The sequence below is a fragment of the Aethalodelphis obliquidens genome, unplaced genomic scaffold (genome assembly GCF_003676395.1).
Source record: "Aethalodelphis obliquidens isolate GAN/ISIS:26980383/991018 unplaced genomic scaffold, ASM367639v1 scaffold2, whole genome shotgun sequence".
Lineage (NCBI taxonomy): Eukaryota > Metazoa > Chordata > Mammalia > Artiodactyla > Delphinidae > Aethalodelphis > Aethalodelphis obliquidens.
This window is the reverse complement of record NW_020837946.1, coordinates 18,023,184-18,039,329: the sequence shown is the minus strand read 5'-3', so window position 1 is coordinate 18,039,329 and position 16,146 is coordinate 18,023,184. Positions and strand designations below refer to the sequence as shown.

The 16,146-nt window shown below is 61.8% G+C and overlaps 1 protein-coding gene across 1 annotated transcript; it reads left to right on the top strand.

Moving 5' to 3' along the window:
* Nucleotides 1–1,969: 1,969 nt before the first annotated feature.
* On the top strand, nucleotides 1,970–15,730 carry SLC4A3 (solute carrier family 4 member 3). Its single transcript, XM_027120401.1, has 23 exons — nucleotides 1,970–2,160; nucleotides 2,319–2,460; nucleotides 2,791–2,956; nucleotides 3,567–3,844; nucleotides 4,002–4,117; nucleotides 4,533–4,732; nucleotides 6,350–6,498; nucleotides 6,649–6,829; nucleotides 7,309–7,444; nucleotides 7,725–7,908; nucleotides 8,322–8,421; nucleotides 8,871–9,055; nucleotides 9,730–9,955; nucleotides 10,161–10,379; nucleotides 10,688–10,836; nucleotides 11,019–11,213; nucleotides 11,640–11,858; nucleotides 12,217–12,306; nucleotides 12,832–12,998; nucleotides 13,683–13,936; nucleotides 14,259–14,428; nucleotides 14,585–14,758; nucleotides 15,396–15,730. Exons 2-23 carry the CDS (start codon nucleotides 2,410–2,412, stop codon nucleotides 15,471–15,473), a joined length of 3,687 nt encoding a protein of 1,228 aa, XP_026976202.1. The 5' UTR covers nucleotides 1,970–2,160; nucleotides 2,319–2,409; the 3' UTR covers nucleotides 15,474–15,730.
* Nucleotides 15,731–16,146: the final 416 nt, after the last annotated feature.

Here is a 16,146-nt window from a genome sequence, read left to right as displayed (position 1 = left end):
CCATGAGCAGGACAAAGGTGTCAAAGGTAGACTGAAGGTCAGAGAGCCCTGGGAAAGGTTCCCAGTCGGGGAACTCCAAGTCTCCTGTGTGTCTCTGAGCAAGGGCATGCCCTGCCGAAACACTCAAGGTAGAGACTTGGAACCACGTTACCTAGCTCAGAGCGATAAGGGATTGGGCCGTGTATTAGTGTGCTAGGGCTGCTGTAACAAAGGTCCAAGAACAGAGCAGCCTAAACAACAGAAATCTGTTGTCTCACAGTTCTGGAGGCTGGAAGTCTGAGATCAAGATGCCAGCAGGGCCCTGTTCCCTCTGAAGGCCCAAGGGAAGGATCTGTTCCAAGCCTCTCTCTCAGCTTCTGGTAGTTCCTGGGCTTGTGGCAGCACAACTCCAATCTTCACATTGGTGTTCTCCCTGAGTATGTCTGTGTCCATATTTCCCCTTTTTAGAAGGACACCATTCATATTGGGAAAGGAGCCCACCCCACCCCACCCCAGTATGACCTCATTTCCAAATAAGGTCACCTTTGGAGGTACTGGGGGTTGGGATTTCAACCTATGAACTGGTGGCGTGTGTGTGTGTGTGTGTGTGTGTGTGTGTGTGTGTGTGTGTGTGTGTGCGGTGGAGGGGGACACACAATTCAACCCATAACAGATGGGTCTCACATCCTGAGTTTTGGGGCACAATTCACACACTCTACTTACACACAGCTGGCTCTCAGGTGGGCCTTATGGTTCATGCTCTGCACACCCTTTGAGACGGGGAGGCCGAGCACATCTCTTTCCCTGAAAGAGGCTTGGAGCGGTAAACGGCTGTGGCTGGGACATACACCCATGATGCCCTGTCAGCAGCCAGCTTCCCAGCTGTGACCATGGCAGGGTAACAAGGCTCCATGAATCTCTGTTGTGGTGAAGCCAGGATGAGTATGGAGAGGGCCCAGCACGGGGCTGCGGGTGCAAAGCCAAGGGCTCAGCAGATACTAGCTGCCTTCCCCTCTTCCCCCTGACGGCTCCGAACGTAGAGAATCTTCCCTCAGGTTGAGCTGAGACCCAGGTGAGGACAGGGCTGGGAGAGGGTAAATTACATGCCCAAGGTCACAGGGTTAAACCTCTTCCCCACACAGAGACCATCGTGTCCAGCATCCTGTCATCCCCTGCCCCTCCCCCCCCGCCCCCACCGGGGCAGGCGTTGGTTTCTCTCTCCTGGGCCTGGCCCCTCTCCTACCCAGCGGCTCCACCCTGGGTTCTCCCCCAGCATCCTCCTAAGTTCTCCTCAGGATTCAGGGACGTGACTCCACCAGCTATTAATGAGGGGTTGTTAGGGACATGGCATTGTGCTAGGTGCTCAGTTTCAGCGAGACCCCCAGAAGGTCAAATTGGGATCCAGTCGTTCCTTCCAAACACCTTTGCCCTTGGAAAAGGAGATGTGACCTAGGGGGGTGGAGGAGGGGGAGAGAGGGTGTAGAAACTGAGGTGCAGAATCTTAGAGCTGGATGGAACTTCGGAACACCCCGTTTCCAGGCCCCTCTGGCTACGTTGAGGAAACCGAGGCCAGGGAGGTAACTGCCAAGGTCAAATGTTGGGCGCTGCCTGGTGGCAGAAGCCAGGCATCTGAGGCTATACCGGAACCGAAGGGACAGGTGGTGGGTGTTCCCGTAGGCCTGCGTGCTCAGTTCCCAAGATTGGAGGGGCTGGCGTCTGCGGAGGGGTCGCCTCCACGGCTCTTGCGGGGAGAGGAGGCTAAAAGGAAGGTGGTGCGTGCATCTGGGGATTGTGGGAGTGGAGGGCGGCGCACCCGCCTTCGGCAACGCGTGGGGCGCCGGAGAAGGGATTGCGGGGCAGGTGGGGTCCTGCGGGGGCCCACGCGTGGGGGCCGGGCCGGCCGGGGCGGGGTGAGTCACCGCCCGCCCGCTCCCATTGTGCGGCCCGGCGGCGGCGGCGGCGGCGGCGGCGGCGGCGGCGGAGCTGCGGAGCCGAGCGAGAGGAGGTGGAGCCGCGGGCTGCGGGCTCCGGCGCCTGCGTCCGCCCAGCCCGCCAGGCTCGCTGCCGCCGCGGGCGCCCCCAGGCCGTCCGGCCCTGCGCAGCGACAGGCCCCGGGGCGAGCGCGGGAAGGAGATGGGGCGCGGCGGTCGGACCGAGCCCCGCACGCTCCGGAGCCCCGAGGTACCGCAGGGCGGGGCGGGGAGCGGCGGGCCGGGCCCCGGGGCATCCCGGGCGCGGCGGGGCCTCGATGGGCGCTCGGGCGGGCGGGGGATCCAGCTCCGGGGAGGGGGAGGGGGGGGCGGCCGCGCGAGGCTCCTGACCCCGCCCTCCTCCCCCAGGGCTCCCCATTAGGTCCGCGCAGCGCCCTCTTCTCACCCGGGTCACGGGTCCCTCAGTGAGTCAAAGTCCCCCCAAGCCGCCTCTCCGGACATGGCCAATGGAGTGATTCCGCCGCCCGGGGGCGCCTCCCCCCTACCCCAGGTGACTGACGCTCGCGGGGGTGGGAGAAGAGGAGGGGGAGGGACCTCAAGAAGGATAGGGGGGTCTTCTGGTCGACCCTGGGACCCCCAGATCCAGGGATAGAGCTGGGCGGGAGATACGGAGAAAGAGGGGGTCTTTTGGTATTTCTCGGGTCTGTTGCCCCCTCTCCTCCCAAGCCCTGGAAGCCTGGGAGGTTGACCCCAGCCTGGGCCACAGGGAGTAGAAGACGAGTCTGCTGGTCTCCCCCATCTCCACCTAGGGCTTGGAGTTGGGGTGGGTGTGTGGCGTTCATGCGTCAGGGTTCCTTAGAAGAGGCTGTTGGGTTTGCAGGTCCGGGTGCCCTTGGAGGAGCCCCCTCTGAGTCCAGACATGGAGGAGGAGGATGATGACTTGGGCAAGACCTTGGCTGTGAGCAGGTTTGGGGACCTCATCAACAAGCCCCCGGCCTGGGACCCCAAGAAGCCCAGCCGCAGCTACAGCGAGCGGGACTTTGAGTGTGGGTAGCCTGGGGACCCCTAGTGTGGCCGCCCTCACCGCCATCACCTTCATTGCCACCATCACCGTGCTCACCACTGGCTTGGTCACCCGGTGTCATCTTATGCTGGATGCTGTGCTGGATGCTGTGCTGGGCCACCATGCCATGTTAAGTCATCCTGCCTCACTTACCCATCACCTGTCTGCCTGCTAGGGGAGCTGAGCCCCAGACACAGGGGAGATGTAGGGAGATGGGCCTGAGGCCTCCCTTGGTGACCTTCATCTTCCTCAAGGCTCTGTCATACCTCTGGCCCTGCTCTCGTCTCTCTGCCACCTCTCCTCCCCTCCTTAGCTCTGCTGACTCTACCTTTCCCTTCCTTGCTGTGTCCTGTCCTCTCATCCCCGCATCCTCCCTGTCACAACCTCCCCTCTCCATCACTCCATCCCCCCGACTCTACCAGGCCTTCCCAATGACAGGCTATGGGTACAGGTGTTGGGGGGAGCCTGACTCTGGAGGAAGGACTAGGGTGCCCTTGTTTGAGGCCTTGAGCTAGAATAAGGCATGCGTCCCTAGGGTGGTGAGGGGCCCCCTTCTGCTGTGGGGGCCCCAACCAGCTCTCCTGCACCCCCAGTTCACCGGCACACATCCCACCACACCCACCACCCGCTCTCGGTGCGCCTGCCTCCACCCCACAAGCTGCGGCGACTGCCCGCCACCTCTGCCCGGCAAACCAGGAGGAAGAGGAAGAAGGAGAGAACCTCTGCTCCCCCCTCTGAGGGGACCCCTCCCATCCAGGAGGAGGGGGGAGCCGGAGTGGATGAGGAGGAGGAAGAGGAGGAGGAAGAGGAAGGGGAGTCTGAGGCAGAGCCTGTAGAACCTCCACCCGCAGGGTCCCCACCCAAAGCAAAGGTAAGGTCTGTCCCCAGGGAGGGCTGGCTGCTCAGGGAGAGGAGGGGAGGCCTGGAGGGGGGAGGGGAGGCCCGGCAGGGTTGGGGGAGGCGGGGCTGAGTGGGGTATTGGGGCTGAGTCAGGGCAGGGACCCAGGTCACACGGGGTTTATCCACAGTTCTCCATTGGAAGTGACGAGGACGACAGTCCCGGCCTCTCGGGGAGGGCCGCCTTCACCAAGCCCCTGCCCGCGGTGGGCCCGCGCTCCGACAAGAGCCCCCAGCACTCGGTCAGGTACTGGCCTCCAGCCCAGCCGAGAGCAGGTCCCAGGCTCCTTCCTGACCCCAGTGGAGAAGCTAGGAGGAAAGGAGGCGGGGCGGAGGAGCCGGGGGGGGGGGGGGCGTGCCCCTTCTCTGCATGATTGGCAAGGAGGAGAGCACCAGAGGGCGGGCAGGGAGAGTCCTCCAGGAGAGAGAGGGTGCCTGGGTGAAAAGGAGGATGGGGACAAAGAGGAACTGGGGACCAGTGCAACGGGGGCAGGAAGGTGGAGGTAAGCTTTTCTCTCTGCTCAGGAGGAGCCTGTGTGTAGTCCCCAGGGGGCCTCTCCAGGCCCTGCCCCAAGCTGGGGGAGGGCAGAGGAACCCCCTCTCCTGGCCCACCTCCACCGAGGGTCCCTGCCAGTTTCAAGGCTGCCGTGTTGCCTCCTCAGCTCCCCTAGTCCCCGGGCCCGGGTCTCCCGAGTCGCCGGAGAGAAGAGTCGGCCACGGAGCCCGTCAGCCAGCTATGACCTGCGGGAACGGCTATGCCCAGGCAGTGCCCTGGGCAGCCCGGGTGGCCCGGAGCAGCAGGTGCCCACTGATGAGGCAGAGGCCCAGATGCTGGGCTCCGCGGACCTGGACGACATGAAGAGTGAGTGACACCCACTTTCAGGGGTGCCCAGCCTGTGAGGGACCTTGGAGAGGCTCTGTGTTCTCCCCCACCCAGGGCTGAGCTCCTCTGCGGTATCCCTGTCTGCTGGAATGTGGCCAGTGATGGGGAACTCACTACCTAACCAAGCCATGCCTCGGGTGCCAGAGCTGAGACTTCCCCTCATGATGCCTTTGCCCTTCCGTCCTGGTTGTGTCCTCTGAGTCACCCCTGGAATAAGGCAGCCCTTTTTCCACACGACGTTTGGAGACATCATTGTACCCCCTCTCCTCCGACGCTCCTCTTCTCGGGGCAAACTCTTTTTACCCGCTTGGAACCAGGGCCCTGAGTCCCAGCCACTCCACCAGGCCCTGCCTCTCCCTGTGTCAGGAGCCTCCTACTCCCATCACACCACCCTAGGCCGGGCCTGGCTGTGATCTCGGCACGTTCCTTCCGTCTTATCAGTGCCCTGGTTTCTGTGCCACCTGTCCGCACCCATGGGGCTCTGTGCCCAGGCAGGGGCATCACCGACCCCGCCCTCCTCCCCCTTGGAACCACAGTGTGTGCAGGGGTGGGGTGGGAGGGGGGAGGGCTCTGAGTGCAATACGTCATGGAAAGTTGCCAGGGCCTGAGGACAGGGACAGGAACAATCCGATGGCAGCAGCAGCAGCAGCGGCGGTGGCAGCAGCGGTGGGATGGGGGGTGGTCAGGGGGAGGGCGTGTTTACAGACCTAGGGTGCAGGCTGGAAGCAGCAGGGAGCAGGCCTGGGGACCTGGCGAGTCGGGGTCAGGAGGCCCGGCCATCTTCAAGCTCTGGTTGGACCAAGACCACTGCTGTCCAGGCTCCTGCCTCTCAGGAGAGCCGGGGCTCTAGGAAGGAACAGGGGCTGAGGCCTTGGCCATCTGGGGAATGATGAGCCCGCTGGAGGAGGTCACAGAGCCCAACAGGGCACTGAGCCCTGGGCCCAGGGACGCTGAGGGTCAGAGCCCTCAGAGGGCTCCAGCCCCCAGCCCTCGAGACTCGCTGGCCTCAGAGGACTTAGAGATGTTTGTGCTGGACCTTGAGGACTATGACCTGTGGGAATCCATCAGGGGCCAGCTGAGCCCCATGGTGGGCGGACCAGCTTGTGAGTAACTGGGCTGCTGGCCTTCCCCCAGCTGTGGGCCTGGAAGGGGCAGATGGGAAGGAAGGGAGAGAAGCTCTGCCTGAGTCCATCTGGATGTGTACCCACGGGGGAGTACACATGGGTGCCGGGGGGCACAGGGAAGGTGCCGAGGGCGCGGGGCCTGGTGACTTAATGTGGGTCCTGGCACTGCCGAGTAAGAGGCAGTGGCCGTGACCGGGGCTGTGGACTGAGTTGGGAGTCAGCCTTTTTACTGTGGCTTAGCCAGTCTCCCTGTGTGACTTTGGACTAGTCCTTTCCCCTCTCTGGGCCTCAGTCTCCTTATGTATGAAATGGCCCAGCTGGACGATATGGTTTTGTCGGCATGGTCCCTGGGTGACTGTGGCACCCCCCACCCCGCCCCGAGTAGAATGGCTGGGCAGAGCTGGAGGGGCTGGCAATGACCCCGAGGCCCTGAGCTGGAACCCTGGGACCGCCAAGCCCATCTTCTCCGCAGGTCACCGGCTGGAGGACAACCCTGGCGTGCGCCGGCACCTGGTAAAGAAGCCGTCTCGGACGCAGGGCGGGAGGGGCAGCCCCAGTGGCCTGGCCCCCATCCTGCGCAGGAAGAAGAAGAAGCAGCAGCTGGACCGGAGGCCTCATGAGGTACCGGGCCCCGAGGAAGTGGGCCTTTGGATTCTTCTCGCCTCTCCTCCCCCCTTCTCCCTCCCTCCCTGCCTGGCCCATCGCCATGTCCCCAGGACAGCCGGTCCCACCTGGCGGCTCCCAGGCCTTCACCCTTGGCGCCCACCCCAGGTGTTTGTGGAGCTGAATGAGCTGATGCTGGACCGCAGCCAGGAGCCCCACTGGCGGGAGACGGCTCGCTGGATCAAGTTTGAAGAGGACGTGGAGGAAGAGACGGAGCGCTGGGGGAAGCCGCACGTGGCCTCGCTCTCCTTCCGCAGCCTGCTGGAGCTCCGGAGGACCATCGCCCATGGTAGGGGCCCTGCAGGCCTGTCCCGAGAGCTGCAGGCCCTCTTCACAAACCACAGAGCTCGGCCTGTGCTGGGCTGCCCAGCTCCAGGGACTGCTCCCTGGAGCCCTGGGGCCAGGTGAGGTCTGGCTGCCACTTTGGGGACATAGGGTCCAGCTGCCTGCACAGCCATAAGCTCTGAGGGGTGGGACTGTGCCCAGGTACCTAGCACTGTACCTGGGGCACAGTAGGTATCTGTCCACATGCAGTAAATCAACAGATGACCCCCTCTCTGGGCAAGGAGGGGCTGTGCCCTCACCCCGTGCTCTCTTTTTGCATCCCTCTCGGGCTGGGCTGTGGCCACATGGAGCTGTGTATGCACCTGGGCACATCAGATGCTTGGCTCACCCAGCATGTCTGCCTGCCCTTGGGGAGCAAGCCGCTGGGGGGTGGTTTTTTTCTACCTGACGGGACCGTGCTCCCTCCCCTGACTGTGCCCCCAGGAGCTGCCCTCCTGGACCTGGAGCAGACCACTCTGCCAGGCATCGCACACCTCGTGGTGGAGACCATGATTGTGTCTGACCAGATCCGGCCGGAGGACAGGGCCAGTGTCCTTCGCACCCTGCTGCTGAAACACAGGTGCCAGGGTGGGGCGCCTGGGAGGGCGCCTTCAGGTTCAGCTGCCTTCCAGGAGCACAGACTCTACTGAGTGGCTCTCGAGCCTCTGCTTGAATACCCCAAATGATGGGGAGCTCATTCCTTCTTTATCTTTGGACAGTACCAACCGTTAGAAAGTTCCTTCTTACATTGAGGCAAAAAGGATGGAGGCCCTGACCCTCCGTTTCTCATTTCCTCATGACCTCAGGCCACCAAGGGGCTGTCTTCCTAACCTGCCTTGCCCCCTCTGCCCTCTCCCCAGCCATCCCAATGATGACAAGGACAGTGGCTTCTTTCCCCGAAATGCGTCCAGTTCCAGCATGAACTCGGTCCTAGGGAATCATCACCCAACCCCCAGCCATGGCCCCGATGGTGCAGTGCCTACCGTGGCTGATGACCTGGGGGAGCCAGCCCCACTCTGGCCTCATGACCCTGAGGCCAAGGAGGTCAGTCACCTTGCTCTGACCTGGGCTGGGGGATGAGGAGGACTTCCAGTTTCAGTGGAGGCCACGGATGGCTTCATTGAGTGGGTCAGGAAGGTTGGTTGCCGGGCACCATACTAGGGATGTGGGGGACATACATTCAGGAGGGACCCCTGCCCTGGAGAAACAGAAATTTTAAAGGGGATGACGGGGCAGACCCAGGGGAGCCATTTAAACAAGGTAAGGCTGAGATGGAGGAGGGTCCAGATCCTGCTGTGGGGCACTTCACCAATAGTCTCCACCCTGGCTGGGGACGGAGAAAGCAGGGCCCAGATCCAGGGGTTGGTGGGCAGAGTCCAGGCCTGGAACAAGGGATGGGAGGGCCTGCCATGGCCTCCGGTCTGGGTCCCAGCCCTATTCCAGTTCTGCGTCCTCAGAAGCCCCTCCACATGCCTGGGGGAGATGGTCACCGGGGGAAAAGCCTGAAGCTGCTGGAGAAGATCCCTGAAGATGCTGAGGCTACTGTTGTGCTCGTGGGTAAGGAGGGCTGGGCCCTGGGGGCATGTGAGCTGCAGGGCGTGGATGCCCCCACCATGGTCTGCTTGTCTTGAGCTCTGGCCTGCAGGCTGCCTCGTCCATCCCCAACCAGGCCCCCACCTTGCCCCTGGTCTTTCTCTCAACCCATCTTCCCTAATCCTCTGCCTGCTTCCCATCCAGTTTTCTGCTATCTTGGATTGCTTCTAGTCCATATAACACTGTTGTGAGAATTAGGAAAAAGCACCCCTTCCTCAATACCCTTGATTTCCATCTGCTGGTAAATTGTAATAAATGTACAGACATATAAGCAAATAGGGCTTCTTTAGATTGGGGTTTCTTTGTGCAGTGCACAACCTGCTCAACTGTACATCATGGCCCCAGATATCCCCCCAGGGCCTGCCTTGACTGCTCCCCTTTGCCCAGCACCCTGTGCCTTTCTGTCCCCCCAGGCTGCGTGCCTTTCTTGGAGCAGCCAGCGGCAGCCTTTGTGCGCCTGAACGAAGCTGTACTCTTGGAGTCTGTGCTTGAGGTCCCCGTGCCGGTTCGCTTTCTCTTCGTGATGCTGGGGCCCGGCCACACCAGCACTGACTATCACGAGCTTGGGCGCTCTATTGCCACCCTCATGTCTGACAAGGTGGGTCCGGCAGCCCCCAGGCTGGGCGTTCTAGGCCTGTTCCCCTGAGCCCTGCTTGTTCTCTGTCCCACGCGCTGCCCCCAGTGGTATCCATGGGTACAGGGGTGCTAGTGGCCCTTCGGGGTGGAGGCAGCGCTCTGGAGTGGTGGAGGGAGGGGTGAGCTGAGGGGGAAAAGGGAGCCTTGGGCTGGGGCTATGGGAGGGGACAGGGAGGTGGATGCCGGAACGAAGAAGCCCAGACGCTGAAGCTTTGGATGTGACATGAGACTCGAAAGGGAAGCTGGACTTGGACAGGAGGGTCCTCTAGCCAGGGGTTATGTTCGAAATATTTCCCAACCAACAGGATGTGGGCACTCTCCAGTGAGGATGGAGATTGGATTGGTAACGCTATGCCAGGCGTCATCCCTTCAGTTGTTGCATTGTGGAAAAGTCTGGAGGCTCCCAGGGGAAGAGCACGGGCAGTCATGGGGGTTTGGGAGGTGTTCAGGGCCGTGGCTGCCTGCCGGCCAGCAGGGACATGAGCCAGAGTTTTGACAAGTGGACTGGACCTGTGGATGTGGCTGAACGTCCACCTTGCCTCTGGGTCTCTGATGGCCCAACACCTCCTCCCCGAAGCGCCCCCTCCCAGGGCCTCCCTGGGCTGTGGGCTCAGTCCCTGGCTTTCCTGCCTCCAGCTATTCCACGATGCTGCCTATCAGGCGGATGACAGGCAGGACCTCCTGAGCGCCATCAGCGAGTTCCTGGACGGCAGCATCGTGATCCCCCCGTCCGAGGTGGAGGGCCGAGACCTGCTGCGCTCCGTGGCTGCCTTCCAGCGCGAGCTGCTCAGGAAGCGGCGGGAGCGGGAGCAGACCAAAGTTGAGATGACCACCCAGGGCGGCTACGTGGCCCCTGGGAAAGGTCAGACCCTTTGGGGCCCGGAGCCCCCTGAACCTATGCCCCCTCCGCGGCTCCCACGGCTCTGACCCCAGCCCCATCCCGACTCTTGAGCCCTGCACGTCAGCTTCCAATCCCTTCCAATCTCTGCACTGCGTCCCAGGCTGGGAAGGATTGGGCCCAGGGCCTGCTCCAAGCACGAGGTTCCAGCAGCCTCTTGTTCCCCCAGAGCTGGCGATGGACTTAGGGGGCTCCGAGGTGCCCCCTGACGACGACCCCCTGCTGCGCACTGGCTCGGTGTTTGGGGGGCTTGTCCGGGACGTGAAGCGCCGGTACCCGCACTACCCTAGCGACCTGCGGGACGCCCTGCACTCCCAGTGCGTGGCTGCCGTGCTCTTCATCTACTTCGCTGCCCTCAGTCCCGCCATCACCTTCGGGGGGCTGCTAGGTGAGGGGCGGGAGGAGAGGTGAGGGGGCTCACTGTCATCTGCAGGGTTGCTGGGTCAGGGTGTTCCAGTGGTCACTTCTGGGATGACAGTAAAGTGAGAGGGGGTGGGTGCAAGGGGTGGGAGATCCGGGGTGGGGGGCTGGTGGTGAGAGGCAGGAGGGCTGAGAGTGGTGAGGGTCCCTAGCTACCACTCTGGGGAGCTGCTCCATTTTTCTTGGGTCCCCAGGTTAGGGGAAACTAGACGAGAAAGAGGGGCCAGGTAGAAAGAGCCAGGCCAGGGCCGTCCCACTGACCCTCGCCCGCCCCAGGGGAGAAGACAGAAGGACTGATGGGTGTGTCTGAGCTGATCGTGTCCACGGCTGTGCTTGGTGTCCTCTTCTCTCTGCTGGGGGCCCAGCCGCTGCTTGTGGTCGGCTTCTCGGGGCCACTGCTCGTCTTCGAAGAAGCCTTCTTCAAGGTGACAGCCACCCTGCCCCTCCCCAGGGCTCACCTGCTCCACCCTGTGCCCCTGGCCCAGGGCATGGGCCCCTGCGGTCTTTCCCCCTCCTCTCCCTCGGGGTGCACCTCCTGCCCGTCCCGTGGGGCCCCGAGGGCCGGGTCAGATGGCTGTGGTGACCGCCTCTCTCTCCCGCCCTCCAGTTCTGCCGAGCCCAGGGCCTGGAGTACCTCACAGGCCGGGTGTGGGTTGGCCTCTGGCTGGTGGTCTTTGTTCTTGCCCTGGTGGCCGCGGAAGGCAGCTTCCTGGTCCGCTACATCTCACCCTTCACCCAGGAGATCTTCGCCTTCCTCATCTCTCTCATTTTCATCTATGAGACCTTCCACAAGCTCTACAAGGTGGGCCCTGAGAGGTCTTGGGGGGGGGGGTGTAGGTGGGGGCTGGGCAGCACCCTGGGAAGGAGAGCCTGGGGGGAGGAGGGACGAGGAGGAAGGCTCTGTAGGCTGTGGGCATGGGGGTTGAGGACGCCCTAGGGCTACGTCTGAGCTGAAGGGCAGGGAGTCAAACCCAGAGGTTTGAAGTCCAGGATTCACCTGAACAGGTATGGGACGGAAAGGGGGCGTTGTCAGGGCTATGGGTCTGGGGTCCTTGGGTCACTGTATGTAGAGGAAGGGCGTCTGTGTGTGAGATGGAGCTGCATGTCCTGTGTTATGTTGCCCGGTCAGGTGTGGGAGGGGCCAGCCCTCTCCCTCACAGGTGTACTGATGCTATGAAATCAGGCACCTGCCCAGGTGAGCACTAGGGCAACCTCGTAACCCACACAGGTGTTCACGGAGCACCCACTGCTGCCATTCTACCCCCCTGCGGGAGCCCTGGCTTCTGAGCTGGACCTGAATGTGAGTGCCCTGCCCCCCACCGAGGGGCCGCTGGGCCCCAGGAATCAACCCAACACGGCTCTGCTGTCCCTCATCCTCATGCTCGGGACCTTCCTCATTGCCTTCTTCCTGCGCAAGTTCAGAAACAGCCGCTTCCTGGGTGGCAAGGTGCGTGGCCGGCGGGAGTAGGGCCTGTGGACCCCCTGTGGGTGTCCCTCGGTTCCTGCTGTCTCTGCCAGGCTCCGCTCGAGAGAGGGGCTGTCCCCTTCTCCCGGTCATGGGAGACCTCATCCAAGTCTGTGCAGCCTCTGCCCCTGTCTGAAGCCTCAGAGAGGTGTAATCAGGAGAGGAATGCTCTCCTGGGCTGGGCTGGGCTGGCACCTGTGGGGTTTAAAGGGACAGGTCAGGGGACCTCTGGCTCCTGCTCAGGCCCAAGAGGGGTCCGGGTAAAAAACCCCCATGTTAGTTTCCTGACCCTTCGCTCCATCCACCTTTTGCTCCCTTCCCCTCATTGGCCCCTCTCAAGGCTCGCCGTATCATCGGGGACTTCGGCATCCCCATCTCCATTCTGGTGATGGTCCTGGTGGATTACTCCATTACAGACACCTACACACAGGTGAGTGAGTCCCGACCCCCTCTGGCAGCTGGTTCTCACCCCAGGGCCTTGAGAGGCAGGCCATAACATGTCCCCATTGCGCCAGCAGCCGGTCAGGGCTGGAACCCAGCTTTCCTAGTGGAATGGCTACGTGCTGGGGCTGCACAGGGGTGGGTGGGCTGGGGGTTTCAGAAGCAGCTGTGTGGTCCAGCTGAGGAGGCCGGCCAGGGAGTCTGGGGCTGTGTGTGACGCTTAGTCAGGACTCCTGGAGGAGCAGGTGTGGGACTGGGGGCAGAATGACAGGTGCCCCTGCAGCAGGTCTCCTGGCAGCTCCGGGGCTCAGGGAGAAGGTATATCATTTCCTCATTCGCTGCCAGACCCCTTGGAGGAACAGTGACTTTGGAGGATACAAAACTGATTTTCCCCAAACCTGTTCACACCCACATTCCCTGGAGTCCTGGTACTGGAGACACAGAGCTGGGTGGGAGCAGCTGCTACGTGGAGTTGCTAGCGGCCCTGAACCCGGTCTTCCTTCTGGTCATGCAGAAGCTGACGGTGCCCACGGGACTCTCAGTGACCTCCCCCCATAAGCGCACATGGTTCATCCCGCCCCTGGGTAGCGCCCGTCCTTTCCCGCCCTGGATGATGGTGGCAGCCGCCGTGCCCGCCCTCCTGGTCCTCATCCTGATCTTCATGGAGACACAGATCACCGCGTGAGAGGGCTGGGGGCGGGGCGGGGAGCCGTGGGATTGGCGGCCAGAGGGTGTCCGTGGGCCTGGGGCGTGGTTTCCCCGTTGTGCTTTTTTTTTTTTTTTTTTTTGCGGTACGCGGGCCTCTTACTGTCGCGGCCTCTCCCGTTGCGGAGCACAGGCTCTGGACGCGCAGGCTCAGCGGCCATGGCTCACGGGCCCAGCTGCTCCGCGGCACGTGGGATCCTCCCGGACCGGGGCACGAACCCGCGTCCCCTGCATCGGCAGGCGGACTCTCAACCACTGCGCCGCCAGGGAAGTCCCCCCGTGGTGCTTTGACATGATATCTGTCTGTTACCACCACCACTTGCAGGGTGGCACTTGACAGTCCTCAGAAAACCCTGGCAGCATTTTCTCTCAGTGACGCTCACATGTGTCTCATTTTGGTTAAACCACAATGATGTGGTGAGAGCTGGCATCTGGCTTTTGTGGTGTTTTAAGTATCCACAGTATGGGAATTTGCCTCAGATTTGCTTAAATATGAGAACTTCAATTTGAGAACTTGAAAGAGGAAGCGGGCAGGTCCTGGGAGAGTTCTGCTCTGCATGTCCTGTCCCCTCTACACCGTCCCTGCTGTGAGTGCCTGACCCTGTCGCTGGCCACCCCCCCGCCCCCGACTCACCCCCGCTTCCCATCCTCTCCCCGCAGGCTCATTGTCAGCCAGAAGGCGCGGAGGCTGCTCAAAGGCTCCGGCTTCCATCTGGACCTGCTTCTCATCGGCTCCCTGGGTGGGCTCTGTGGCTTGTTTGGGTTGCCCTGGCTCACGGCCGCCACCGTCCGCTCGGTCACCCACGTGAACGCGCTGACCGTTATGCGCACTGCCATTGCTCCCGGCGAGAAGCCCCAGATCCAGGAGGTGCGGGAGCAGCGGGTCACTGGAGTGCTCATCGCCAGCCTCGTGGGTGAGAGCGCCCACCTTGCACGGCCCCGGTCCCCACCCCCCAGACTTGCGTTCTTGGACCTTAAATCCTTTCTCCATCCCAGGCTTGACCCAGATCCCTTCTGAGTTTCCAAACGCATCGTGACTAGCCCCTGCTCTGACCCCCAGACCTGCTTCTTGACACTCCATGTGCCTTTTTGCTTGAGTCCTTTCTTGGCTCTCTGTCCTGTTGCATCTTCTCTTGGTCACAGTGATGAGGCCCGGCTCATCTCCTCCCCACCAGGCCCTTCCATCCTCACGGGGGCTGCCTGAGGGGTCACGTAGGTGTGTGTCACCTCCTCCAGGCCTGTCCATTGTCATGGGGGCTGTGCTGCGCCGGATCCCACTGGCTGTGCTCTTTGGGATTTTCCTGTACATGGGGGTCACATCGCTGTCTGGCATCCAGCTGTCCCAGCGTCTGTTGCTCATACTCATGCCAGCAAAACACCATCCCGAACAGCCCTATGTGACCAAGGTAGGGCCAGGAGGCACAGAGGTGGGGCGACGGGGTGATGGGGAGCGGCGGGAGGGCCGAGGGATCTCTGGGCTGGAGATGGACTCTGAAGGATAAGCTGGGACCTGGGGACCCGAGTTCCTAGAGATGTGGTGAGACCTGACGCCTGTTCCCCAGGTGAAGACCTGGCGGATGCACCTGTTCACGTGCATCCAGCTGGGCTGCATCGCGCTGCTCTGGGTGGTCAAGTCCACGGCGGCCTCGCTCGCCTTTCCCTTCCTGCTGCTGCTCACAGTGCCCCTGAGGCGTTGCCTCCTGCCCCGGCTCTTCCAGGACAGGGAGCTACAGGCGGTAAGGGAAGGCGCTTGGGACAGTCTTAGGGGCTCGGGCCCTGGGTGCCAGTCTTTGCTGTTGTGTGACCACAGACAAATTACCTAACGTTCCGAAATCTCATTTTCATCTGTATGACGGGGCTACTAATAGATTCTCCCTTATAGGATCGTGGTGAGGATTAAACACAGTTCCAGGTAAAGCAATGAGAACGGTGCCTTGGTGTGAGAGAGGCACAGGGCTGCTGTAGACAGCTGTGTCCTGAACAAAGGCACACAGCTGAGGGATGAGCGGGCGTGGGGTGGTGCTGAGATCCATTCTGAGCCCTGTTTTTGTCAGCTAGAGGAAGGGACATCTTTTTGAAAATCCTCCGCCCACGCACGGTGTACAAAGGTACCACAGGAGCTCAGAGCCCCAGGAAAGTGCTTCTGTGTGGTAGCTGCTATCATCATTATTATTATTAGGAGGTATCGCTGGGGGGTGACCTCAAGGTTTTGGCCAGAGGGAAGTGCTTCAACCTGGGGCCACAGTCCCTGTAGACAGTGAGGCTTGGAGAGGTCTAGGGGCAGTGAGGGCTGCCGGCCCAAGGAGGAGCTGGGGAGCGGGAGGCGGTGAGTCCGCTTCCCGGCCTCTCCCAACCTTCTGCTCCCTTTTGCAGCTGGACTCTGAAGATGCCGAACCAAACTTTGATGAGGACGGCCAGGATGAGTACAACGAGCTGCACATGCCCGTGTGATCCTCCACCATGGTGCCCCTTGGAGACCCCGACACCTTAGTGATTGACACCAGGCCCCAGTCAGAGCCCAGCCCTAGGGCCAGCGGGCTCGTCATGACCCAGAGATGTGCCTGGAACCACTACTGATGCCACGACTAGAGTGGCCCCCTGACTCTGCCCTGGGCGCTGACCTCGTCTCACCCAGGCCCTTTCACAGACCAGACCGGCACAGGCTTTGAGCTCATTATAACCACACTCCTTGTCTTGTGTCTGCCTCACTTTCTTGGTTCCATCTCTGGTTTCTCGGGTCATACTTATCCATCTGGAATTGGAAGAATTCTATTTTCAGGGTCGTCCAAATCAGGGAGAGTTTTGAGGCAAGGACACAATTCTTGGAGGAAAGGGAGAGAATCAAGACCACAGAAGGTCAGAGCTGGATCTTATCAGCACCCCCTCGACCCCCCCCCCCAAGTACAGTTGAGGAGCTGGAGGCTCAAGGTCTGGCTCAAGGTCACACGCTGTTAATCCAGCCCCTGCTTAGAAGGGGGAGGTTGGGGGATGGGAGGGGGAGGAGGTTGCTCTGCTTTAGCCACTAGGGAAATCAGAGCGTCCCAATGGCTGTGGGGCTACAGAGGGGAATGGAAAATGTTTATTTTCTTTTCCTGATCCTTGGCAGTCCAAAGGGCAGGGACAG